We start from the raw sequence: 26,767 nt of genomic DNA, 5'->3' as shown, positions 1-26,767 counted from the left end.
ACTTAAAAAGGACGAGATAAGCACCTGCTTGTACGATCTGGCTATTTGTCCTCGGGCTTTCCTATTCATTCTTGCGGTATAGACGTTGCCATGATACAGCAGGTACAGCAAGCCGTTTTCGATCCAGAAAGATTTCTGGTCGATATCGAAGAAACATGTCGGGCAATCGGTGCTCCTTACTCCCAGGAAAAGACGCTTAAAGTCCTGGAGGGTTTCCAAGCCAGCTTTGCCCGAGGAGCTGTCTTGTGGAGAATCACCAATCGCCCCGGAGATGCCCTCAATTACCGATTTTACGAACGCGTATCCATCGACGCTGTATCTTGCGCAGTTGAGGCAAAACTATTCCAGCCGAATCATCCGTTGTCTGAGTTAATCGTCTCCTGGACCGCCTTATACCCGGGAGCTGCGCAGCAGTCTTGCGACTTTGATGCCGAGCAAGGGTTCTCAAAGATCTGGGTGTATCTAGGGGACATGCGCCCTCTGAGCGACATATTGAGTGCACCTCATGTTCCTCTGTCCATACGCAAGCACGCAACGACGTTCTACAACCTTGGCCTGGAGCTGGTCCGACACGTCGCTGCCGATTTTACGTCGAATACAATCAACATCTACTTTCGTGTCCAAGGCCTGTTGACACTGGAGCGAGCAAGGAGCTTAGTGCGCCTCAGCGATCCGGCCTACCTTCTGGAGTGCGGTGAAGTAGAAGAGATGCGGCGATTGCTGAATCCTGTGGGATTCACCTTTGCTGTAACGATGGATTATAGCACAGGTGACATCAAAAGAGTGGGAATATATGCGTTGAAGTTGGCACCAGGGACCTATCCTGCGATGGATGAGAGGTTGAAAGTATTTTTTACTCGGGCGCCATCATATGACGAAGTTGAGATGAACGCAATTGCATGGTCTTTTGGCAAGCATGGCGCTAGATATGTCAAGGCAGAAAGGAGCTACTGCGGAGGGCTGGTACCGTTGATGAGACAATGGAACAGCGCAATGAGTTCATAGATGTTGTGATGATTATTACTGAAGCTTCTGTGTTTTCTTCATCATTAACTCAGTTTTATATTTTCGTGCAGGAGTAGTCGCTGAGCCGGCCGTTTTCGCTACGGCTAGGCAATATATCTAGTGTACCCATAGCACAGGAGCGGAGTTCGAGCCGTTCAATCAACCCTAAAGTACATTTTGAGCCGCTAGGATGCGGCGGCTGCAGGTGATGGGGAGTGAATCAGGCGATTGGCATTCAAGGCCCTTTATAATTACAGACAAATAAAATCTGGCCGGCACTTGAAGGATCTATATGAAGATTAAGTAGCTCCACAATGAACACAGAAGAAGAAAGAAACATAAGAGCTAAATACGCTCTCGAATAAATATAGGCGACGCGGGCAATTCCGCTGGAGAAGCAGGCGTATATTTTGTTGAGCCAGGGAGTTCTGATGGCCAAGGAGGTTGCTGCAGCTTTTCCTGTGCCATCGGAAACTGCTGCTGTGAATAGTGCACAGGCGTATCGGGCACGGCTTCTTTCCTTCGCCTGAGAAACTTGTATAGCGCAACAAACAGTGATATCGCACCTACACCACCCACTCCAACTCCAACTCCTATTCCCGCTTTTGCGCCCGTTGTAAGGCCGCCAGAACTAGAGATTGACGTGGCAGATGGGGTGGCGGATGAGATGGCAGAAGGGATAGATGTCGCAGATGTAGTATCAGGGCCAAGAGAGGTGGATGTCGAAGTGGGTGTTGGGGTAGCGAGCTTTATGTTCCAGCCTACTACGCCGATTGCACCTACAGTCGATGTCCGGGATAATGTGGTTGTGGCTGTTTTCCATGCAGTCGAGTCGCCATAAGGAGTTGATGCATAAGTGAGGGTCATGCCGGGAGATACAGTGGACAGGCAACGGCCTTCGACTTTACCGGGTATTCCATCTGCTAGATCGTATCCACTACAGTGATTAGTATCTAGAAATGATGAGTGAGAGTGTGGAGGCAACCTACGAAGGGCAGCACATAGCGAGCGTGCTTGTATTATCTTTCACAGAAGTAACCACTGTGGAAAAAGCCTCCGGGCATACCATAGGGCCGATGCTGACTGCCGTGTGGTATTGATTCCCACCACCCAGACGTCTCTGCTCCCACCACGTCGTTACTGCTGGCGGAGCACATATCACGTTCCTGTCAATCTCGAGCCCGTAGCCGGGGTCGTAGGCCATCAAGCTCGCCCCATTCAGACGGAAGTAATGGTCACATTCCGAAGACGAAGGCCAGGCTGTCGTAAGAGGAATAAACGATGTGACTGTACCATCAATCGTTTCCGCTGGATAAAGAGTGACTGACATTGGATTTGGCGCGCCCAGAATTCAACCTGTTGTGCCAGGTGAGATGACTCTGTTCGGTGGATGATGGCGATGTATGGACTCGGACAGAATGGAGGCTCAAGGACCCATGCTTCGGAGTGATATAAGAATACAAACAGCTAAAGACAGAACTTGTGGAAGACCAGACATCGCGGAGAAAAAAAAAAAATAACTCAGGTACTATATCAAAAAGAATGAGGCTGGTGCTAAAGGCAAGCCCAAACAAAAACAAGGACGCCAATAGTCCAATGCACAAAGAGTAAACAAATGAGCTCCACAGCACCAAAGCAAACTCCCGAACTCGATTGGTGGAGGTATGAACGCCATTAGATGACGCGGTGCCGGACAGACAAAGAACGAGCGCAGACGGTGGTACACAACCTACATTAACACCCGAAGAGTATAGGGGCGCGACCAATCTTAGGGGCACTCTCCTCCAACCCCTATACTTGGCCAGGGACCATAAGTACCACACAGACTATGCCGCTTCAACAGATTCGTACTGGCGTTTTGACTCGCTGCTAGAACCGTTATTTGACGGCTAGGTACCCTTCCAGGCGTCCAATCTCCCAGACAAAGGACACGACCATGTCGTCGAAAGCTGCCTCGAGGAGCCAGAAGCGCCCACAGCGAAAAGACACCAAAAACTCAGGATCGCGTCCGTTGCCTCGCCTGAATTGGACTCTGGTATCCCTCACCACTGGCTTCCTGGCCTTGGTGGCCGCTTGGTGGTTTCAATTGCTAAGTTCTGAGACGGCTTTGGAGACTCCCTTGAATTTCTTTCGGTCCATTGAGGAAGATTCCTATTGGGAGGGACGTCGGGAAGAGGTCAAAGATGCCTTCGTGACCAGCTGGGATGCTTATGCTAGATATGCTTGGGGTAAGTTTGTACACCCTATGCCACACCACCGTCTCCGTTGAGTACAGGCAACTGACACTCGGACTTCTACGTCCAGGGAAAGATCGCTTTCACCCAGTTTCCAAGACTGGCTCGCAAATGAGCCCCAAGGGTCTAGGGTGGATTATAGTTGACAGTTTGGACACCCTGATGATCATGAACCAGACCGCTCGGCTCTCGGATGCGCGCAAATGGCTTCAGCGAGGCTTGACTTATAATCAGAACCAGGAGGTAAACACATTTGAGATGACTATCCGCATGCTTGGGGGGCTCTTATCTGCCCATTACTTATCTACCATTCTGCCGGACGTTTCGTCCCGGCGAGACTATGTTTACTTGGCTAAAGCTGTGGATCTGGCAGACCGGCTGCTTGGTGCATATGAGTCAAAATCAGGAATACCATATGCAAGTGTGAATCTTGGGACTCGACAAGGACTTCCATCGCATGCAGACGGTGGAGCTTCATCAACCGCCGAGGCCGCTACTCTCCAGTTGGAGATGAAGTATCTCGCCCATCTCACTGGCAATAGAACCTACTGGCAGAAGGCCGAGCGGATCATGGAAATCATAGATGATCAGCAAATGCAGGATGGCCTGGTACCGATTTTTATTCACCCTGATACTGGACAATTTAGGTGCCGGGAGATTCGTCTTGGAAGTCGCGGAGATTCATACTATGGTCTGTATACATTACGACCGATGCTAACTACCATTCGAGATACATGGCTTACGGGCTCTAGAATACCTAATCAAACAATACCTGCAAACATCTGGGCAGGAGCCAATCTACCGCGAGATGTGGGAACAAGCCTTGGCTGGGATCCAGAAACATCTTGTGACTTCTACCAAACACTCGAAGCTCCAGTTCATTGCCGAGCTCCCGCAGGGAATTGGTGGGCCTCTATCCCCGAAGATGGACCATCTCGTCTGTTTCTTACCAGGCTCAATTGCCCTTGGCGCTACCGAGGGACGAACCGAAAAGGAAGCCCGACAGACGCCTGGATGGAATGCCCAGAAGAAACAGCAAATGCAGCTGGCGCGGGAACTTACTAAAACCTGCTGGGCGATGTACACAGTCACCGATTCCGGTCTGTCCCCGGAAATTGCCTGGTTCGAGGTCGACGAAGCCGATCTCGGACCGTCTTCTGGGCCATCGCCGCGGCCGTCAAGTAGGGATGATGTGAATTCGTGGAAACACGACATTATCATCAAACCGCTAGATGCGCACAACCTCCAGAGGCCCGAAACGGTTGAGAGTCTTTTCCTGATGTATCGAGTGACAAACGACCCCATATATCGGAAATGGGGCTGGGAGATCTTCAGGGCCTTCCAGAGGCACACGAAAGTCAGCGACGACCAAGGATATACGTCCTTGCAAGACGTTAGAGAGGTTCCTCCGCCGCAACGAGATAATATGGAAAGTTTTTGGCTGGTAAGATGTGATATATCCACGCCCTGTGGTGGTCACAACTAATTCTTTGCAGGCCGAGACCTTGAAATATCTATACCTGCTTTTCTCTCCGAGGGAATTTCTACCCCTAAGCGAGGTGGTATTCAACACGGAAGCCCATGTCCTTCCTCGATTTAATCAAACGAGATTCCAGACAGGGTGGAGCCGTATGAAGCGTTTTTGAAGCTTGGACCAGACCATGGCCAGTCCTTATCTGTCTCAATGGCAGGAGGCTGTAAAAGAGGAGGTTTACTGGGTTTCTGAATGCTATTTGCATATACCGCGATAGCATTAGGTCATTTAAATGCGCATATATCAGGTATTTGGGGCCGAGACCCGCCACATAGTTAATTGGGAGTCAAGAATGTGACACTAAAAAGGTCTACACTTGTTACAACGCACCTAAGAGCATTCTTATACATCGACAGGTTCTTAAAGGGGGAGGCCATGAACTTGAACCATGGTAAGAGAATGCTTCCCTCTAACTTTTTGTATATCTGGTGTGAGCTTGATGTCTAGTACTGGAAGATAAGGAATGTACATAGGATCTCATGTCACGGTGAAGTACCCAAGTCTAACAAATTCACTCAATCCTAAGGAAATATTGCTTCTCGGGGCGGTAGCATGGACCAAACAAGCCTTCGACTTTCTCCAAATGCAGAGTCACTGGTATTGCTCTACAATGGGGTTACAGTGTAGCGGCTATTGAATGTGACTCGTCTTCATCAGCTCGTCAGGCGTATAGTATTGTTGGCGACTATTGTTAACTGGAGCCACTTCCTTTATTGGTCGCCTTTCATCCCCGGGTTTCCCAGCGCTTTCAATTGACCTGCCAATGCTCGTGCCCAGAGAGTTGAGCTACGGAAGCCCATGCACACCACGAAATCGCCTTCCTGCCCCAAGCGAGAAACCAGCTCTGGAAGTGCAGATGGGTCGGGCATTGAGATCGCATCCTCACGCCCGTGGGAGTGCAGGTACTGAACAAGTGTCTCCCGTGCCTTGCCCGCTGGGACTGGATCAACCCCGACCCCGTCTGCCTGGCCGATGATGATGTGTGCCGACTCTTCGAAAGCCGCCGGATATTCCTCCAGCCATGCCTCCACATTCCTCACTACAGCGGTAGGCTGGTAGACAGCAATGATTCTGCGCGCACCCGCTTGCTTTGCCATCGTTTGTGTCGCCTTCATCTCCGCAGGGTGTGTGCCGAAATCGTCGATGATTTGGATGCCATTTGCTTCACCTACGTGGATGTAACGGCGATTTGTTCCCTGGAAGTTCCTTAAAGCATAGCGGATGCTTTCCAGCTCAATGCCTAGCTCAAGTGCAATGGCAGTAGTGGCTAACGCGTTTTGGAGGTTATGTAATCCCAGAACGTTCAAGACTATACATCCAACAACTCGACGAGTTCCATCCCGTCGGTTTCTGACGGACAGGACGAAAGTAGAGTCTTGCGGATTGTATTTGACGTCCTCTGCACGAACATCTGCATCTTCTGAAACCCCGTAGGTGATGATGTTGCGATCTTGAACCTCGGGGAGCATTTTGCGAACTCCCGGGTCGTCGATGCAAAGGACCGCGAGTCCATAGAATGGCACATTCCGTACGAACTGAGCAAATGTTGCTCGGGTCTTCTCTTGTGTGCCATAAAATGTTATATGGTCACTGTCAATATTCGTTACCACCGAAATCAGAGCAGGAAGCTGGACCATTGTGCCATCGCTTTCGTCGGCTTCCACAACCATCCAGTTACCGGAGCCCATGTGAGCATTGCTGCCATACTGCGTGACGACAGCACCAGATATCGTTGTCGGGGACAGCCCGCCGGCTTCCAGCATGCCGGCAACCATGCTAGTCGTAGTACTCTTGCCATGGCTGCCACAAATGGCAATGGACTTGTGATGGCGCATCAACGAGGCCAACATTTCGGATCTGTGAATGACCGGGATCCGTCGTTCTCGAGCAGCTTCAACCTCAACATTGGGTTTGCTCCCCCACGTTGCCGCGGATGATGCTACCACGAGCTTTGCAGAACCGAGCTGGTCTTTGTCATGGCCAATAAATACTGTTGCGCCTGCGGCCCGCAATCGGACGACATTGTCGCTTTCCTTGATATCGCTTCCTTGAACAACATATCCCAATTTCAACAAGATCAAAGCGATCGCCGACTGGCCGTGTCCTCCGATGCAGACAAAATGAATGGGGCTAATAGATGGTGGGAACCCAGGCATGTGCGCGGGGCTCTCGTAGCGAAGAGCTTCCTTCAGGTCTGTAGAAAGCATCCTGATACGTCTGGCGAGAGTTTGAGCTGTGAAGTCGCAACAAGTAGTCACAGAAAAGATGTCGCTCCAGTTTTCTTTTCTGTCTGCTTCAGCAGCATTGACGATCATCCCCAAGTGACACTAGTATAGCTAGCTGCGTTTACCTATGCACAGTACGTAGTCCTAGTCCATTCAGCTCGCCCCACATGTTCGTCATCCGCCGCTGAACTAGTTAATTACCGCTCAGCATCCTACGTCATCCTCGGAGTAAACATTGAGGTTATTGGATTTTCTATCTGATTATGTTTACTTCGGGCACAAGACGCACTCCAAATTGGCGGTCAACGTCCTCGATGATCCGATCAGCGAGCGTCTTCACTTCATCACCATCTGCCTCTCCAAAGTTTACTATAATCAGAGCGTGGTTGTGATATACCCCGACCCGGCCTATCCGTCTGCCTTTCCAGCCACATTGTTCGATGAACCACGCGGCTGGAATGAGGTTTCGCCCCTGTGCCTTGGTGAAAACAGGGAGTGCGGGGTATTTGGTCTTGAGAGACTGGCAAGTACAATCATCGACTGTAACATTTTGGAAAAAGCTTCCCGCATTGCCCAACTCTCTTGGGTCAGGCAGTTTGTGTTTGCGGAGTAGACATACTGCCTCACTGACCGACGATATCGTGGGTGTGAGACAGTCTCGCTCGCTCAACACTTGTTGGATCGAGCCGTATGTGGTATTCAGTCGATGGTGAGGAGCATTGGTAAGCTTTACGGTAACCGTACAAACCAACACATCCTTCAGCCGCTTGAAAATGCTGTCTCGATACCCAAACATACATTCGGCCCTTGTCATGGTGCGTGTCTTGCCGTCCGTCAGATCAACAATTTCCACGCTTTCGAGCACATCACTGAGTTCCACCCCATAGGCGCCAATATTTTGAATGGGAGCCGCGCCCACGGTACCAGGGATAAGAGACAGGTTCTCGATACCACCCAGCTTGTGGGTGAGGCAATAGTCAACTAGAAAGCTCCATGCGACGCCTCCACCGACCTTGAGCGTCGTATGCATGTCGTCTCGGGCTAGGGTCTCGATTCCCATAATTTCGTTCTTCAGGACAATGCCGTCATAGGTCTTCCCGGCGAAAAGTACATTACTTCCTCCTCCCAAAATCACATGGCGGTGGTCTTGAAAAAAAGGTGACTGCACAAGCTTGCTGAGGCGGGAGTTCTGGATACGGACGAGATAGCGTGTTGTCACTGGAATACTGAACGTATTGTAGCATTGTAAGCTGACATTTTCTTCCCAGTGAAAGCTTGCCATTTCTGAGGTCGCGGTGTTGCAGATACTGGGCTGCTTAAGGGGTAGTCGCCTTTGTACTCCGGACATTCACCGAAAATTTGTGTTTCTTGCAAATGCTGTGTTGCGTGCCAGTTCATCTGTTCGTCCGCGTCGATCACATCGATCTTATCCGTATATGGATGATTTCTTCGATGACGCTAGTGGCTGAAAGACCAGTCAGCCTTGGCCCAGGGTCATTTCTATGCAAGTGCGAGTCATGCAAGCACGCTAATCCCTCGTCACAGCCCACTGTAAAGCACCATGGCCCGCGATCAAATACCATGGCTGCTGAGCTTGCAGTTGGTGCGGCCTGCAGAGTCCTGAACACGTAGAACCGATCTTGGAATCCTACGATGCGATAGATTTCTCCGTCATAGGAATATGTCAAGGCAGCAGTTTCTTGATCATGCCACGTGCGACAAGACATATAGCTATCGAGGGCGGTCACAATGTTACGGGAGATATACACATCTCTGGCTCCAAAAATGCCGGGCTAGCTCTCCTGGCCGCATCCCTCTTGGCCGCTGGGCAAAGCACCCTTGAAGGGATCCCGCCCTTGTCCGATATTGCCAGTATGGGCCATATCTGTGAATCTTTGGGCGCAGTCATTGAACGCACATCCGATTCCTTGCGGATCGATACGACGAACCTAGGCAGTCTCGATGTCCCAGACCGTCTCACCCGATCACTACGGGCCTCAATCTTGACCCTGGGTCCTCTCCTTGCGCGCTTTGGATTCGCAAAACTATGTCTCCCTGGAGGATGCTCAATCGGGGCACGGCCAATCGAGGAACACTTGAAGGGGTTGGAGAAGATGGGAGCTGATATCAAAGTCACGGAGGGGTCCATTGAGGCTCGCGCGCCTTCGGGAATACATGGGGCCACCATTCATATGCAGACTCCATCCGTGACAGGAACCATGAACTTGATGATGGCAGCATGTATAGCTTTTGGAGTGACCTATATCTACAATCCAGCCAGGGAACCCGAGGTGACAGACCTGGCCAATTGTCTCATTAGCATGGGCGCGATGATACAAGGAGCGGGATCCGATCGTATCACTATCCATGGCTGTGACAAGCTTCTCGCCCCCTATAAATATAAAGTCATGGAAGACCGAATCGAGGCAGGAACTTTTCTGATTCTCGGAGCAATGGCTGGGAATCCTCTGGCAGTGTATAACTGTACTGCTGCGTACCAGGCCCCATTGCTCAAAAAGCTGCGCGCAATCGGTGCTCAGATCGACGTCAACGAAAGATCAATAGTTGTCCGTAAGGCCAGTCGCCCCGTGGCCGTGGACATCCAAACGGGCCCATATCCTGCCTTCCCGACAGACCTTCAACCGCAACTCATGGCACTGCTCTCAATAGCGCAGGGCACGTCCAGGATCACTGAGACGATCTTCGAAGAGCGTTTCAATCAAGCTGCGGGACTGATCGCCATGGGAGCGGATATTCGCCTTGATGGGCAAGACGCCGTGATATCAGGTGTGCGGGAGCTATCCGGGGGCATGGTAGCTGCTACAGATTTACGGGCAGGTGCTAGTCTAGTCATTGCAGCCATCGCTGCCAAGGGGCTGACCGTCATTTCGGGCACTCATTATATTGAACGGGGGTATTATGGGCTACAGAGCAAATTGAGGAAGATTGGGGTGAAAGTGAAGCGACTCCGGAGCTTCGATGAAGGAGAACGAAAAGTCGAGACTGCTCAAACGACAGTCCCTACTCTCTGCTCCAAGTCCTAGCATTCTCTCTACCCTTTTCCATCTCCCATACACTAGTGGGATCTGGCATTGTGTATACTAGGTAGTTAATAAAAGCATAAGACCGTTGCTCCATGCTTCCACCACAAAGTGGCATGACTATCACATGACTGTAAAGGCCATCCCCGCATCTCTCCCACTTTCCTAAGTTGAGTGCAATTGTCGCACTCTACGTAACTACAATAGTGGAATTGATTCTCCGTCGATCTTCTTTTCCCTGTATTGAAATATAGCAGGGTATGCCTGACATTCTAGGCCTCTCTATTGTATGCATGTAATACGATACTGTCAGTTCTTTCATCGTCGAGAATGGCGAGGTCCACAACACTTCTTGACCTTCCAGTCGAAATCCATCAACTCATTGCTCAGTGTCTCGACTTTCCTAGCCGTATTCGACTGAAATTGGTATGCCAGCATTTCTACGCATTGCTCCCCCCACTCAACCTCAGCCAAATGCTGGAAGTGGAGGTATCAGCGTTTGGTATGCAGAAAGACCTGTATACTTGTCGGGACTGTTTACGTCTACGCCCAAGAGCCAGATTTGCGGATAATATGGTGAAGAGAAAGAGAGCAAAGTTTGCTGTTGATGCAAAGAAACGATTTTGCGTTGATTGCGGCGTCAATGCTCGTCCAGGCACCACCCGATATACCCGTGGCTCTCAAATCGTCATACAAGGAGAACAGTATGTGATTTGCCGATCTTGCGGGGTCTTCCGTGGGGCTGCAGTAGAAGGAGGCAGGAACATGTCTGATGCCGTCATTGTCGGTTATATTCGAGAGAAATCGAACGGCGTCTCGAGGAATTTAGGGAGCGACAGGAAAGGGCTAGGCTGCGGTCTGAACAGGCAATGAGAAGAGCTAGAAGGCGTGAGTTGTGGGGTTCAGAATACGAGGATAGTGAGGATGACATACCCCCTAGTCCTACTTGGAGTGAAATCCAGATGGATATGGTTCAGTCTGAAGCAAACGACTACATGAACAGCCCCAAGCCCGGATCCGAATGAGATGTTTCTTCGATGTAGGATGGCGCAGGCTGTTTTATGTGGATAGCACAAGAGAAGACCAGTGAGCATGCATCAGGGCAGATCTGTTTTTTATCTATTACTGTACAATCTTCGTAGGGATACACCACTGCCAGAAACCGTGAGTTGTAGGACAAGATCATAAAGGTTGAGCAAATGCTGAAGAATGGAAACTATGAATATGTGATTCGTTGCTCGGTCTATCACCAGACCAAGAGAAGGGACACGCTTACATTGAGACTTGATTGCCGGCTTGTCTACGTTTTATCGCCCTTTCCAGTATATAGAACGGAAGACGCCTATCAAGTGATACTTTTGCACTTTTCGAAGAGGTCTATACCCGTAATATGCCTAGTAGTAGCGCTTGAATATCAGCCAGCAACGCTAGCAGTTTGAGATGGGATAGGCCCAGTGCTCAATACATATCAGTATAATCTAGACTCTAGGATGAATGGAGCTAGATAAGGAGCCATCCGTGCTGCCGAGGCTGGCTGAGGAGGTTCGGCTGAGCATCGGGTGAACAGGCTGAAGGGCTGAAGTCAGCAGCAAGCAAAGATATCTACAAATAGCAAAAAAGAAAAGAAAAACATACAACAGCACGGATTCGCTGGTGGTCACCCACCCAACTACTAACGTGCCGGCGTGTGGTTTAAGTACGGCTGAGCGGACGGGAAGCCCTGTTTTCCACACCCTATGGTCGTATGTGCTAGTTTAAGTAAGAGAGAAGTATATATACTCTTGTTCTATGATCGAATGTTGTTGGGATATGACAAGGCACTGTCAGAGCATCGCCCCAGTTTTGAACACGGTTGGGACTGATATGCACTTTCACCACTGCCTCTTTACTGTCTACACATGAAAACTAGCCTAAGTGAATCAATTATGTCTTGTACTATACTATAGAAAGGTACGCATACAACTAAACTGATAAGCTCGACCATAGCACTAGGATCGGTGCGCATTTGATCTCTTCGAGGACTTATATCGCGTGCCGTGGCAAACCAGCAGGTATTTCGCAAAACAGTCCGTTGCAAAATCGTCAAATGGCTCATACTCAGCACCAAGCCGGTATGCAGCGGCGATCCCCGAGATACAGGCAATCTCATGCATATTCTGTACTTGTAAGCGTGAGAATTCAACAGGAGAAGACATAACATACCACCAAAGTCCACGCGCCAGCATACAATGTCCGATTCTTTCCATTGATGAACATCATCCCCGGGACCACACGCGTATAATGCTGCCATCGATGCCCAAATTGGTGCCACCATTTGCGGGAGATAATCTTCCTCTCATCAATGTTACCCCATGTCCAAAGGTGCTGCTGCGTCTTGTCGAGGAAAATCGTCTGGTAGACATGTCGATCTGGCTCTGGGCCCTGCACGCCCTCGCCCAAAGCCTGCCGGAACTGATGCTGGTAGTTTGTGCAGTCGAAACCCATCTCGATCTTGTCCGGGGCCGACTGGTACGAATGGATATAGTACATTGGCGCGAAGCCTTCCCAGCCGTCTGACCGTGTTGAGGGAGATTGCTTCGCGAAGGCGATCTGGTCTTTGCGGGCTTCACTCGTTGCCTCGGCACAGAGATCTTGTTTGAACCGCGTCTCAAAGATACTATTGAAATAAGTCGAGTCATGGTGCGTAATAGTGAGATCGTCAAAAAAGCGCACGCCACCCAGCACGTAGCGCTCCCGCCAGGTAGCGTGTTTACCCAGCATCGTCTTTGCCTCGTCGGCTGGCATGCAAATGACCAATTCATCGAACACTTCAATGGTTGGAGAGGCCTCAGAATTGGCGTCGACAGGCCGCACCCGCAGCGTGACGCCGCGTTTCTTATCTCGCTGCAAGACCTCCACGCGGGTCTCGAGATGCAGACGCACCCCGCGCGAACTTAAATCCTGCGCCCAGTCGCGGTAGAAACTCCCCAGCTTCGGAAATGTACACATCTCCGGCTGATTGGGCAGAAGCGTGTCCGGATCATAATCCCACAGTCGCATCTGGGGGTCGTCGAACAGACGCTCGAGCAAGACGCTAGGCACGTTGGGCGTCTGGTTGCCCGTACCGAGAAACAGCGCCATGAGAGGGAGGACCATGATATTTGCAAAATCACGACTGAATCGGAAGAGACGCAGGATGATCTTCACGGGCATGACGCCCAATACCGGCATCAGTCGCTTGATCCATGTCAGCACGCGACCGAGCTTCTGGATCTCCGCCGAGTACCGGTCCACGAGCGGACTGGGGAAAACATTCGTGAAGAAACTGTCCTTCCCTTTACCGAAAGACACCTGCAGCTTGACCGTCTCGGCGTGGTAGCCGTATTTCTGGAAGAAGTTGAGCGTGTGACGGAAGATGCTCGAGCCGCCCTGGACGCCGTCGTTCAGCCAGCCGGCGCCGTGGTAGCCCTCGTCGATGTCGATGGAGGTGGCTTGGCCTCCTGTGTACGGTGCAATGTCGAAGAGCGAGACGGCAAATTTATCTGGATGTCGGGCTAGGGTGGCGGCGCAGGACTGAGTTTGTAAGTGGTAGTCGTGTAGCAGCTAAGAATGCTCACCATCCCTGCGGCCCCGGCGCCGATAATGGCCACCCTCTTGGGGGGAGAATTGTTACTAGACGCGTCCATCGAGATTACATAGTTAGCTGGAGAATGCGGCTTGCCTTTCGGACTATGTTGTCGTGTTATATGCTTTGCGATCTCGATCACGATCGATCGAGGTAAGGGACGGAGTTGATGTCATGAGTGATGTCACTACAGTGATGAACATCCACGTTACATTTGAGGACAGCGAGGTCAACTGGGTAGGAGCAAATTGCAGCTTATGAGACTAAGAATGTACATAGTACATATATAATAAACGTGGTAGTTGGTTTTTGTCTAGTATACCTAGTGACTGCATATCTCGATGTACTCGGGATCGCCATGTGGATGAACGTCAGACTTCCTCTTCTGGAGAAACACTTCAGTCTATCGCTAGAAGATGAGAGTAATACCTAGTCGGATATCAGACGCATCCTCCTCGTGGTCATTGCAAGGCTACGTCGGAGTATGGGCTTCCCAGTATATCTAAGGGTTGAAATATATATCTTTAGTAAGGCCCAGCGGCTCATGATCAGAATATTGAGATATCTTAGTTTATAAACACAGTCACTCAAAAGGTAAAGCCCATCTATTTGTTCAGCTCCTTCTCCCGGAACCATCTCGCAATCTCCCCCGTCTGACAAAACTCCACCTCGTCCCCCCATCCCTTCAACCAGGTCAACAGCCGCTCCAGCATCCCGATGACATGCGCCATGCCACTCGTATCGGGATGCATCAACACAGGGAAGATTGGCTCCTCCTCGTTCTCGCGGATCCACAGGAATCTGTCCCGCCAGAGGTTCTCGATGACCCGGACATCAGTATACCCGTGCGAGTTGTGCACATGCGGCAGATACTGCATCGGCGTCATGTCCTCCATGTACCAGTTACACGGCACGCAGACCAGCGGTCTCCTATCGCCCGTGTCTTTCGGAATGGGGTGCATCCACGAGGATGCAGGGAGGGAAAAGTCGATCGGTTTGAGCGGGGGGCGCTTGGGGGCGAAGAAGGGGTGGCAGTCTTTGTCGGTTAAGGATGCATCTAGAAAGCGTCACGGGTGAGCATGGTCCGGAAGGAAATGATAGTTCCTCTTTCAAGTGGTGATCTTACCGTACTCAAACCCATACTCCTCAAGCAGATCCATCGTCGACTCGCGCAGCTGGTACAACGGCGCACGGTATCCAACGGGTTTCTTCCCCGTCAGCTTCGTCGCAATCTCAATACAGCGCACCAGTACGTCTCGCTCCTGCTCCACAGTAAGCTGGTAGGCACCCTCGTGCGCATACCCGTGCAGCCCGATCTCGCAGCCTGACTCGACCACCTGCTGCACCTCGTCCGGGAAACTCTCCGCTGAGTGGCCCGGAATAAACCAGGTGCAGCGGTCCGCCAGACCGAGTTTCCTGAGCATGCGCAGCAGCCGCGGCACGCCGACCTTGGCCGCGAAGAAACCCGAGGAGTAATCGGCCAGGACATTTTCAGACGAATACCCGGTCCCCAACCACCCAGACACGGCGTCCAGGTCGATCGACACGGCGACCCGGATCTTGTTCTTCGGTTTGGACAGGGCCCGTGGGATGGACCGCACGGCTGTCATTTCAGACGAGGTCTTTACTTCGTGCTCCTTCCAGAGCAGCCGGCCCTCCATGCCTCCATCAACGCTAAGACACTGTCCAGAGATATGACCCGCAGCGCGGTGCGACGCCAAAAAGGCCATCGTGCGAGCCACGTCCTCCGGCTTTGCGATCTTCTTCAGCGCAACACTACACCCACCCATTAGTACACTTTCCGATCCTCACAGAGCCAAACTCACGTCGCCTGCGCCTCAGCCCACATCTCCGCAGGGTCATCCAGCCGGCCCGCAATCATGGGCGTATCAACCCACGACGGCGCAACAGCATTAATCCGCGCGTCGCCATTCAGCCGTACAATCTCGTTCTTGACACTCCGCACAAGCCCATACTGCAGCGCCGCCTTGCCGGACGCATACTCGGCGTGACCCGCCTGGCCGAACTTGCCCGTCTCGCTGCCGGTGACGACGATGGCGAGGTTGTCGAGGGCGCGGCCGAGGGTCTGCTGCGCGGTGCGCGCCGCGCGGAGGAAGTGCTTGATGGTCAGGAACGTGCCGCGCACGTTGACGCGGTAGGTGTCCTCCCAGGTGTCAAGGGGGAGGTCCCAGATGGGGTAGTCGGTGGTTTCGTCGGTGATGCCGGCGTTGGCGATGAGGATGTTGACGGGGCCGAAGCGCTGCGTGGCTTGGGCGAAGCTAGAGCGGATAGATTCCTCGTCTGTGGTGTCGCCTTGGAGGGTGTGCAGGCGGGCGTAGACGTCGGGGTGGGAGGTGTTTTCGGGAGGGGAGGGTGGGCGGCGATCTAGGGCTGTTACTTTGCAGCCTTGGTCTGGATGAGTTAGATGCTGTCTCGTAAACCACGGCGTGGGCAGTGTAGGAACGTGCGGGAGGAGGGTCCATTGTTCTACGTCGGTCCTTGAGCACGGGTGTATACAATGTTGATTGTAGCTTACAGTGCTAGTTCTGTGCACAAGGACGGGCATAAGCACGAGATACTACGTGTGAAACCTACCTAGAAACTCCTGCACGGCACAGCGGCCAATTCCACCGGCTGCACCGGTAATGAAGACATGCAGGCCTTCCAGACCCAGAAAGGAGGGAGTATTCGAGCTCTCAGCCATGTTGCAAGTACTTTGATAGGAAGTACCGATGTTAGGTGCAGTGATCCGACGACAGCTCAGAACCGGCAGAATGCTGACCCGAAGACGCCAATGCTATACCTGGTGCTGTTATGATGCAGGGCCTAAAACATAGCGCAGGTCACTTACTCGTTTTTGAGTGGTGTGATGTTTGGTTCGCAATGGGGCCTGCTCTGGGGCGTGCAGTGCAGAATGTACTCTGTACAACAAATTGTACCGCTGGAGCCTTACCGGAGTAGACCGGTGTACTTAGTACTTGGGATCATACAATTGACTGAGTCTTTGTATGTTGAGAAGCTGGCTTATTCGTCCTAGATTGAGAGCGAGTGATCTCATATTGAGACGAAAAGCGACTTGACCCCACGATGGAGGGTGGGACAGTCACGTGGGAGGGGTATCTATCTACACAACTTTTCCATGTAAATATCCCGTCGACGACATCATCCCACTCCGTACTCGACTGATGGGGTCTGTAAGCGACCTGCGCTGCAATTCCGTGGTGTGCCCCAGCCCCGTCGGGCGTGAAAGTAGACGCATCCAGCCTCGGCCGGAAATAGACTCGATATTGCGACAAATGAATCCTGATGCCATCCACATCCACATCCGCCCCTGATCCAGATAGTGGCTGGGCGCGCGAATATCGGCCTCCTTGCTAGTCCTACACCGCTACCCGTTACGCTACGGGAGCGCCCTAATCCAACGGTGGACTCCGCCCAGCACACTAACCCATCACCCAAGTCTGTCGACGGAGCACTGACTCGAGCACGAATGCTACAGTAACAGGAACAGGCCCGCAGTTCATCAAGCAAGGTTTGCCTGGCACGAACGTGTCTTAGACGCGCCGAGACAAGTACGAACTCTAATGCCCTGCACGAGCAGTCCAAATGCTGCGAACTGCTCCCCCAACGGGGTTGAGAGTTCTCGACTGGATCTGAATGGCAGGGGAATTTGCCCGATGTGGTTCGCGCATAAGGCGTGGGCAGGCTAGCGCCACGTGGGATAGCGCCGTCGACGGGGATACAACTCTCTTTGTTCGGGCAAAGCCCGCCGAGGAGGACGGATTTGGCATAGTTCTGCCTATGCTCGGCGATAATCATCGGGCTAAGTACAGACAAGGGTTGGTGTCTTGCGCTGTTTCTTGTGCTCGGTGGTCAGGAGCACCTGTTCAGTCTACATGCATACTCCGGCGCATACGCACGGTTATATCGGGCAAGCAATAGTCGGCGACCGGAGGAGAGCAGAATCCGATGTCCACTGTCTAACTACTCCGTATGTAGCGAGCCCCGAAGCGGAAGTGATAAGCCCCGTTCGTTGTCCGCTCCACATCAGTCTGCGATGAACAAAGGCGATACCCTGGCAAGCAAGACTGACAGTCGATCAGCAATAGTCCAACTCTGGAGTTAAGAGTTTAGACGGTGAGCGAGCAGTGCAGACATCTACATGTCATACTCCTCTCGGAGTACTGCAGAAGGAATATGCTCAGACCAGGAGGCCATCCGAACCCAATCGAGCCAAATACGCCAGACCAAAGTAGAAATCTCAACGACCCTAGCCTAAATAGGTAGATCAAACCGCACATATTACCTAAGGTACCTTGTAGGTGCACTATGATATTCACACCTCAGCGCACGTGTGCTCAGCATCCATCCACCCTGCGCAGACCCCGGTCATAGCAATGCCCATAATGCCCCAAAGTCAAACCGGATAAACCCCCAAATGCGTGATGCGCGTCCTCCTCTACCAGTACTGCGTAGGCCACTCGACCCAGACGATCCCGACCTTTACCCGTGGGCCAACTGATGAGGTTCGACGGCGGAGGCGGGTCTGGGAATTCGATCTTTCCCGAAAGCGGTTGCTGCCGGGTGGAGCTGGAAGAGTGGCGACCATGGGTCTTTTCCATGCTCCATCCTCCGTACTCCCAGATGGTCTGGTCCCCGGTCTCCAATATACCCCATACGCCGGTGGAGCGGGCGCAATATTGGGTTGATGGGAGTGACAGGAGGAGAGGATGGGATCATGCCACAGAGACCGTCTATCCTAATAATTCTCAATATAGACCGAGAATGGGCGGATAATTTCGTCGGCTCTTTTGGTTACGGGGGTGTTGTGACGGAAGAGGGAATGGATCACGATGTGGATGGTGTGTACCTGTTCTAGTGCGTTTCCAAAGTCTTTTCCCGCCAGTGAGGATGGGTATGGGGATTTGACTCTGCGAGATCTTGGGTCCAGAGGGACATGGAAGAATGGAACAATTCCTTTTATCGGCGATTTATTGGAGTTATACAGTACAGTGCCTGGCTCGGTGGTGTATACCTAGGAGTAGGTAGTGGTGGTCACCTCTGCACACGTTATCATATCTGATCGTTGCTGGTCAATTCTTTTACGGAGTGTATACATGTATCGACTCGAGTAGTGCTCTGTATACAGTATACTCCGTTCTACTCAGGCACTAAGATGAGCATTCAGTGTCCCTTAGTCCTGCAGGTCCCTGCAGGTGGTCATGTATGGTCACCTCATGGAAATTATCGAGAAAACCGCCGTCAAAAGAGACTAAATACGGTATGCTGAGCGTAAAGTCCGCCCCATACGTGACGCAAGGGCCCCGGGAGATCGGCGTCCAAAGCCTGCATGCATTTTTCATCCCACACAACGTAGTTACACAACACATCCTCACATACTAGTAGGAAAGTAGGTACTGTAGGAAACGCTTATCAGACCGGACAGACGGAATGGACGCTGTCCAGGGCTCAATTCTAGTCTATCCAATAACTGCCATTATGTCTATCTTTCACCCGTAAGAATCCTCCTCCCGGGGATCAGTGTCCCATGGGTCCTTCCACTCCACCCAGGCCTCGCCCGATGATCACTGCGCGAATTCCTCTCCGGACTCGGACCAGTGTCGCGGCTCGAGCGGACGTCTAATTATGTACAAGGGGAAATTAATTTGTAGACACCATAAAAAAAGTAACAAAAGAAATCCAAAAATAAAAAGCTCGTATCGTATCTCATGGCTGCGGCTGGCCGTAATTGGGCGGGCGCGATTCACGCTCCACCGTCACCGTCACGTCTTGTCGGATGCGCAGGGCGCGATCGGACCCGTCGTCGCTGATGTCGCGGTCGTCGCTGGCCTGGTAGCTCGCATCGGAGACGGCCTTCTGCGGGGTGACGATGCTGCGGTGGTAGCTCTGCAGGTCGAAGTCGCCGGAGCGCAGCTGGCTCTGTTGGCCGTAGCGCGGGTAGCCGGAGGCCTTGCTGTTCCAGGGGCCGGAGCGGTAGCGGTCGGTGCCGCGCCTGGAGGCGCTCCAGCTGCGCAAGGCGGGGAAGACGTCGCGCAGCAGCGACCAGATCAGCGGCAGGTTGGTGACGAGGATGGCGACGGTGGCCTCGCGGAAGTACCAGTTCATGTAGACGTAGGAGATCAGCGCGGGCACCAGGCAGTAGACCTTGTTGAGGACGGCGGCGACGATGACGAAGATGCCCATGCCGAAGAGGAGGACCAGGATCATCTTCTGCTTGAGTGGCACGCGCACCTGCACGAGCAACGGCATGCCGATGAGCAGCATGAAGATGTCGGCCGAGATGGAGATGCACCCCTGCACGATTTCGTAGTACTGGTACGTGGAGCATTGGGCTGAGATCCGGTTAGTGGTGGGAGAGACGAGACTCTTGCATGGTTGGAGGGGACTGACCATCGGGTGTCGGGACGGCCCAGTAGTTCGACAGCGGCCGACAGATGAGAAAGAGGGAGAGCTCGACGGCGACAAACCCGCAGGCGACGTAGATGGCGAGGTAGTTGACCCATTTGCGCTGTTTCAGGCCCTCTCTGAGAGCGGGTTAGTATGCGGTCGTGCGGTTGCAGGGACGGACGGCGTACGTGATACGAGCGTAGATGACGAGCATGCAGGACTTCATCGCCCAGATGGCGAGGACAAACGAATGCTCCGACACAAACACCCATTTGCTACCCTTGACTCGCTCCGCTTTGATAGCCGGCGTGAGGTTCCGGATGTCGTTCTCGTCCATCAGATTGGACCCTCCCCCCGACGCAACCTGATTGAGGGACACACATAGTAACGTATACCAGACCACGGCGAACAACATGAGATAGTCATCGGCTTGGAGGTTCCGGATTCCCAGACGGCGTATTCGTGCCGCACTGTAAAGAAAGACAATGAGTCAGTGACGAGATCGAGGTATATGAATCCGTATACCACGCATGATTCAAAGAAAACTTACAATCGCAGAATCACCCCCAGTATTCCCACCCCGTACAGGGTCCATGTCTCCTTTGCAAAGGCGCGTCCATAGGCTGGACCTAGACTGGCCATCTTGTCGGCGTGCAACCTAAACCCGAAGAGGGGCCAGTCAATTGAGGTTCATGGAGGGGGAAAAGCACGAGGACCAGGGATGTATGCAAGGGACAAGGGCAGCTCGTGGGTAATATAAGTAAGGGCCAGCACGTACATCCTGCAGAGATAAGCTCAGGGCAATAATCGGCACATTTGGCGAGGGGATGCAGACGGCGGAGTCAATCCGGATGCTGGATTGAGAGGAGAGACGAACACTATTGGGGATGGACGAGAATCCTGGAGGACCATCCACGCCTTTTTCCCGGGGTGTTGGAGACCGCTGAGAGGTTGAGTCGCAAAATTCGAAATTACAAAAAGATGAACCCGGATGTTCCATGGCTCAGACGCATCCGAATGTAGATAGTTGCGATGCGGGGCCACCAGACTGCCAGAGCATGGGCAATTCATCCGTGGACTCATGGACTGATTCCACTGCTAGTCTCCTTTTTTTGAATTTTCTACGGACCGCAAAGTTTGGAAGAAGAGGACTGACCAGTCAGTGCACTGGACGGATGTCTAACCAGCTGGGTGAACACTCTCCGATCAGGGCGCAGGCGGTCTCTGGGGACCTGAAAGGCCAGAGGCGAACCCCACCGCGAGTGGGATGGGCGGATTCCCACGTCAGGTAACCAAGCGATCAATAGTGGCGGGAGGCTACTCCATAGAGAGAAGAACAATAATATTCTCTTGCTATTATTATTGTTCCATCCACTGAAATTAGAGGAAGCTCCGGTCTTGCGGGTGGAGTCGCATTAGTTGCAAGTTAATGTTGCGCCCATTCCTGATCGAGCGAGGCTGCATCAGCTCATCCTTTTCCCTCTTGGGTTGCAGCACCGGCTTATCTACCGGCAGTATTATTCTCAGTATTTGCCAATGGCTTCTCCCCACGAGGCGATCGTCCCTCGCCTGCGAAGATCCTCTCTCTTTCAAAGCATGAATCAAGCGAGGGGATCGGCTGGACTATGCAATTATCCTGTGCAGTTATACTCCGTGCTCCGCACATATGTACTATACTCCGGAGTACATCCCGTGTTCTCTGTAGCCGACGCCAGGCAGTCCAGAGGCACTAATAAAAACCAATAATAGGCACGTCGTTTAGAATTGTCAAGCAAAGGCCAGGATCCTCATCCCGGCAGGTTTCACACTGAGTGAAATCCAATTCACGGTGGGTCAGGGGAAGCGAAAGGTATTGCCTAGGTATTATTATCGGGGGGTGCGTTGCGTTGCACCGACGACCCAATGTATTGGGTTCGGCGCCGGGATGTGATTCGACCCTACCATACTTGGTCGTCCCTTGGCTCTGCGCCCGTCTGACGTACATGATCTGGCCAGACATGAGACAGACATGGGACATCTTCTCAGAATCTTTCTAGAAAAGGAGAAACTCATCATGCAACCTTGGGATGAGAATTATGTATACTTACTCCGTAGAACCTATGAATGAGAATAGTAGACGAGCGCACGGACTAACACCTCGGACACGCTAAGATCTGGCAGCTGGAATACCACGATCTCCCTTGGCAGACGGGTTGATGATGAGGACACTAACCACGTTGATCGCACATAAAACACAATAGAAACAACTCGGAATCATTACCTCCGACCCAACTAGATTCATAGCCGACTATATTGAACCAAGCGTCCTGGGACGAATTCAATTTTCCACTCAACCGCGCCAATCATACAACGAACCTCAGCACACCACTACATGAGTGTATCTCGGTCGAACTCGGAAACCCTCCGTCTTGAACAGAACTGGTCGGTAAAGCACTCGAAATATAGTTAGTCTAGACGATGTCCTGAACAGTCGATTCAGACGATGCTTGGCATGCAGGGATGGCCTGTCCGATGCACCTATGACAAGCTTCAGCGCCCGGCCAGCACGATCTGAGATTTTTAGTCCATTTTGCCCCGATCGAGACCAGCACCACTGCTGCCTCGGCTATTCTTATTGCATGTTCCTCTACTCTGGACTCCATAGTATTTCAGCTTGACCCTCTCCGCTACATTTGGATTTGGAATTCGCCTGTGCGTGGTCCGACATCGTGCCGGTGATCAGTGCGTGCGCGATGTGATCGGGCCTTGTTCACTGACTCGAGTGATTCTCGGGTATTCCGAGGGAGTTTTTCGTATCTCCTATTACCCAAATATCGTAGGTATATTTGGTTCGTATGTCTCACCACTGGTGAAACGATGGAACTAGGAGACGCCGGCGCCCACAATGGCTGCACAGGTGATTAACAATATATTGCTCCTACGCGGCCAAATTGCCAGACTCGGTCTCGAACTTTGATATATTAACAGTGGTGAAATCGAGGCGTCAGTAGTCCTAGCCACAACGCTAGTTCAGCCTTCTTCAGCACTTGATGGGACTATGTATGCTCGGTGAAGTCCGGACAACTGCAGCCTTGGTGGTAGGGCGTACTCCGTAGGGAATTGTCTCATCGGTGGGGTGTATAGCCTCACCCTAGAGGTAGGACCGGACGTAGTGCCCAAGTAGCGTACAAGTAGACGCAACTGTTTAGTAGTACTATTTTGTAGCACTCCGTAGGCTGGACTCTTCAGGCCGTGGAACAGATGGCACGATGGCTGAAGGCCTAGTGTCGCTTGTCGCTACCCTGGTCGCTCCTTCATAACTATAAATTCGTCAGCACTATACCGCCCGTCAGCGGTCAACGCCTCCTGATGAATGCCGTGCCTTGGTAACTATAAGTTCTACGTACCTGAAGATCATCCATCATGACTTGTCAACCATACCAAGCATTTCAAAATCAACCGTTCGCGGATAGACACCTCGTGGGCGACAATCGCGAGGTATTTCTCGTGCCCATCTCCGTCCGACTAGGGAGGAATGAGTAATTCCGAGTGCTAATCTCTCCCGCCTGATAAAGGGCTCCGCTGAGGGGCGGCTGTCATTGGCCCCAAATAAAGTTGGGGCCCCAGCGACTCCACCGGCCGTTCCATGAATCTCACTTCGCTGGTGGCAAGCGGCAAGCCGTGGTTCGAATGCTGACACTATCGGGGGGAGCTGCCCCGGGGGTCCCTAGTTAACTAAAGTAGGTCCTCCGTCCTTAGGGGGATTTTGTTAGTAATAAGGTGGTATAGTGCTACCGGGTGAAAACTTAGACGTTAGTGATGACTGGACTAAAATTCTAGATTCACATTCATTAATTAATTCATCTAGCGGGATGTTTGTGGCGCGCGTCAACGGGAAAAAGGCAGGAAAAATCCTTCGCCAAGGATGGAAAGGTCGAGAACGCGCGAGGACACAAAATGGGATTGTTCGCTGTCCTCCAGTATTAAATATTGTTGTGTGATTTTTATGATCAGCAATACCCGTCCCTTATCCGCCCACCTGATAACACAGACAGTGGGTGTTCCCCATATGTTCCGATCTCTAAAGCAAAAAATTACTTAAGAGGAACTGCGACAGTGTGGGGAGAGTTTGAAATCTGGTGCAAGTCACATCTACAGACCCTCCATAATCACGACCCTGATACCTAGTATATCGGAGTAGAAAGCAAATGATAAGGCCTTCTGCTGAAGCTCCCCCTCTGGGTTTAGCGTCTCTCCGCGTCCCCCCTGTTCATCGCCATCACGTGTAGCCAATCATTGATGTTGAACACCCCCACCTTCCCCCGTTTGGGGAAAGCCCACCCGTCTTCTGCCTCATTGATTGGCGGTAGATGAACATCGCGCCTCCGAGATTTCCAAGGGACCCACTTGTACTTAGCACCTGGGTCCTCCAGTATTGCTTGGTGTACCTCTGCCTCTCATCCCTGGACTTCCTATAAACTCCCTACACCACCACCACCATCATCGTCGTTCTTTTCCAACGGTGGTGTTGGCCTCTCGTTCTCTCTTCGCCCTTCCCATCGGTGTCTCCTGTCGCAAATCATGCTCGGTCGTCCCTTTTAAATACCTCTCTCCCTCGACTTGTATACACCGTCCCTTCTTTCGACACCCCCCGCCCTAGGAATCTCTCACCCCGCGTTCTATACGACTCCAGTCGGCTTACCATCCCGCGACGTCACCCTTGGTCAACCTTATCTCGAGCTCCGCTTCTCCTTATAGTCTCTGGTCGCCTCCGATCGATTGAAAATGGACCCATCATCCACCATGGAGTTGGACACCATTGAATCGGCCAAGAAGGTCGCAGCCGTTGAGACCGGCTCAGAGGAACGTCCTTCCGTCGAATTGGTCAACGCTTCCGGTCACCAACAGGAACTCGAGCGCAACTTCAGTCTTCTCAGTATCTGTGCCGTCGCCGTTACGACGGGAAACACCTGGATCGCCCAGGGTGGTAGTTTGGTTACCGCGTTGTACAACGGCGGTCCGTCTGGTGTTATCTATGAGTTGTATGCAGCTTCTGTCCAATGTACCTTGTCACTGATCATATACTAACTCTGACTTAGCATCGCCGTCTCGGTATGCTACTGGTTGGTGGCGGCTTCGATTGCCGAACTCGCCTCCGGCATGCCTTCGGCTAGTGGTGGTATGTTAGCTCCTCTTCCGCCTACTGACCGATTTCCTGACCTCGTCTTAGTCTACCACTGGGCTACGATTACTGCTGGAAAGTATGGTCGCCCCTGTGGTTTCTTCGCCGGTTTCTGGAACTGCCTTGCCTGGATCCTCGGTGCCGCCTCCATGTCCCTCATCCTGGGCCAACAGACCGTCTCCATGTATGCTCTCATGCACCCGGGTTTCACTCCACAGGCGTGGCACATTTTCATCAGCATGATCATCTGCACCTGGATGTGCTGTTGCACCGTCCTGTTTATGAACCGGTTCCTGCCCCATATTGGAAACCTCGGAGCGTTCTTTATCTTGGCCGGCGTGTTCATCACCATTATTGTCTGCGCTGTGATGCCGCATGTGAACGGCACTGGATATGCTTCGGATACCAACGTGTGGCAGACCTGGACCAATGGCACCGGCTATTCTAGCCAGGGATTCGTCTTCGTCGCTGGTATGCTCAACGGCGCGTACAGTGTTGGCACGCCTGATTGCTCAACTCATCTTGCCGAAGAAATTCCCAAGTACGTATTGGTGGACATTGTATCTCTCAAAACTCGATAACTAACCTGTCGTCATAGGCCCTCCCGGAATGTCCCCAAGGCTGTCCTCGCCCAGATGTCCATTGGTTTCGTGACCGGCATCGTCTACATGGTTGCCGTCTTCTACTCCATTAACGACCTCGATGCCGTCATCAACAGTGTCTACGGTTTTCCTCTCGCCGAAATCTACCATCAAGCGACTGGATCCCGCGGAGGCGCCCTTGGTCTCCTCATCGTGGCTTTCCTGCCCACCGTCATCACTTGCGCCGGTTGCTATATCACCGCCGGCCGAACCCTGTGGACCATCTCTCGTGACCGAGCGACCCCATGCTCCCGCTGGCTGTCCCGTGTCAACACTCGCATGCACAACCCCTTCAACGCCACCCTCGTCTGCGGTGTGATCGTCACCATCCTTGCGTGCATCTACGTCGGCTCCTCGACTGCGTTCAGCGCCTTTGTTGGATGCTTCGTGCAACTTTCCAGTCTTTCGTACTTTGCCGCCATCTTCCCCCATATCCTGACCCGTCGTTCGAGCTTCGTTCCCGGATATTTCTGGATGGGTAAGATCGGCTATGTCCTCAACGCTCTCAGTTGCGTGTACATTCTCGCCTTCGTGGTCATCTTCTGCTTCCCATATGCGCTGCCGACCGATGCCCAGTCTATGAACTACGCCAGTCTGATGACGGGCGGTCTTACGATCTTTGTGGCCATCTGGTGGTTCATCCGCCAGGGCTCTTATGAGGGACCCAAATTCGTGCCTCTGACGGACAAGGTGCTGATGGATGATGCGAAATAAACGCTCGGCGAGCGAAATCTGCGGCGACTACTTTTGATATACAACTACCCTTCTAATGTCCTTCACTTCATGCTGTTCATGATCTCGATTACCCGCATTGCTTACGTTCAAGCTACGGTCACTCAGACGATCTGTATATATAGCCATTTAATTTCCTAGAGAGATATCCGTGCTGTTTGGGTTGAAAATAAAATTTTCGC

The 26,767-nt window shown here is 52.2% G+C and overlaps 8 protein-coding genes across 8 annotated transcripts; 4 read left to right on the top strand and 4 right to left on the bottom strand.

Annotated features, from left to right (window-relative positions):
• Positions 1 to 90: 90 nt before the first annotated feature.
• ATEG_00821 (uncharacterized protein) lies at positions 91 to 1,846 on the top strand (the record flags this gene model as incomplete). Its single annotated transcript, XM_001210907.1, has 3 exons — positions 91 to 846; positions 1,377 to 1,494; positions 1,710 to 1,846. The coding sequence occupies 3 exons, from the start codon at positions 91 to 93 to the stop codon at positions 1,844 to 1,846; spliced, it is 1,011 nt and encodes a 336-aa protein (XP_001210907.1).
• Positions 1,847 to 2,941: 1,095 nt separating this feature from the next.
• On the top strand, positions 2,942 to 4,885 carry ATEG_00820 (glycoside hydrolase family 47 protein; the record flags this gene model as incomplete). The annotated part of the gene is made up of 4 exons (XM_001210906.1): positions 2,942 to 3,233; positions 3,310 to 3,930; positions 3,992 to 4,683; positions 4,736 to 4,885. The coding sequence occupies 4 exons, from the start codon at positions 2,942 to 2,944 to the stop codon at positions 4,883 to 4,885; spliced, it is 1,755 nt and encodes a 584-aa protein (XP_001210906.1).
• Positions 4,886 to 5,483: 598 nt separating this feature from the next.
• On the bottom strand, positions 5,484 to 8,280 carry ATEG_00819 (putative UDP-N-acetylmuramate dehydrogenase; the record flags this gene model as incomplete). Its single annotated transcript, XM_001210905.1, has 3 exons — positions 5,484 to 7,059; positions 7,124 to 7,182; positions 7,396 to 8,280. The coding sequence occupies 3 exons, from the start codon at positions 8,278 to 8,280 to the stop codon at positions 5,484 to 5,486; spliced, it is 2,520 nt and encodes an 839-aa protein (XP_001210905.1).
• Positions 8,281 to 8,704: 424 nt separating this feature from the next.
• udpA (UDP-N-acetylglucosamine 1-carboxyvinyltransferase family protein) lies at positions 8,705 to 10,042 on the top strand (the record flags this gene model as incomplete). The annotated part of the gene is made up of 1 exon (XM_001210904.1): positions 8,705 to 10,042. One exon carries the CDS (start codon positions 8,705 to 8,707, stop codon positions 10,040 to 10,042), a length of 1,338 nt encoding a protein of 445 aa, XP_001210904.1.
• A 1,985-nt stretch (positions 10,043 to 12,027) lies between these two features.
• ATEG_00817 (putative flavin-containing amine oxidasedehydrogenase) lies at positions 12,028 to 13,704 on the bottom strand (the record flags this gene model as incomplete). Its single annotated transcript, XM_001210903.1, has 3 exons — positions 12,028 to 12,195; positions 12,242 to 13,591; positions 13,636 to 13,704. 3 exons carry the CDS (start codon positions 13,702 to 13,704, stop codon positions 12,028 to 12,030), a joined length of 1,587 nt encoding a protein of 528 aa, XP_001210903.1.
• A 544-nt stretch (positions 13,705 to 14,248) lies between these two features.
• ATEG_00816 (SDR family oxidoreductase/polysaccharide deacetylase family protein) lies at positions 14,249 to 16,347 on the bottom strand (the record flags this gene model as incomplete). The annotated part of the gene is made up of 4 exons (XM_001210902.1): positions 14,249 to 14,700; positions 14,770 to 15,419; positions 15,470 to 16,034; positions 16,239 to 16,347. 4 exons carry the CDS (start codon positions 16,345 to 16,347, stop codon positions 14,249 to 14,251), a joined length of 1,776 nt encoding a protein of 591 aa, XP_001210902.1.
• Positions 16,348 to 19,370: 3,023 nt separating this feature from the next.
• ATEG_00815 (uncharacterized protein) lies at positions 19,371 to 20,693 on the bottom strand (the record flags this gene model as incomplete). Its single annotated transcript, XM_001210901.1, has 4 exons — positions 19,371 to 19,996; positions 20,055 to 20,188; positions 20,240 to 20,521; positions 20,602 to 20,693. The coding sequence occupies 4 exons, from the start codon at positions 20,691 to 20,693 to the stop codon at positions 19,371 to 19,373; spliced, it is 1,134 nt and encodes a 377-aa protein (XP_001210901.1).
• Positions 20,694 to 24,833: 4,140 nt separating this feature from the next.
• On the top strand, positions 24,834 to 26,567 carry ATEG_00814 (putative choline transport protein; the record flags this gene model as incomplete). Its single annotated transcript, XM_001210900.1, has 4 exons — positions 24,834 to 25,072; positions 25,130 to 25,209; positions 25,261 to 25,753; positions 25,811 to 26,567. The coding sequence occupies 4 exons, from the start codon at positions 24,834 to 24,836 to the stop codon at positions 26,565 to 26,567; spliced, it is 1,569 nt and encodes a 522-aa protein (XP_001210900.1).
• Between the last annotated feature and the right edge of the window lie 200 nt (positions 26,568 to 26,767).

Source organism: Aspergillus terreus, genomic scaffold (assembly GCF_000149615.1).
Source record: "Aspergillus terreus NIH2624 scaffold_1 genomic scaffold, whole genome shotgun sequence".
NCBI classification, from domain to species: domain Eukaryota; kingdom Fungi; phylum Ascomycota; class Eurotiomycetes; order Eurotiales; family Aspergillaceae; genus Aspergillus; species Aspergillus terreus.
This window is presented reverse-complemented; position numbering and strand designations above follow the sequence as displayed.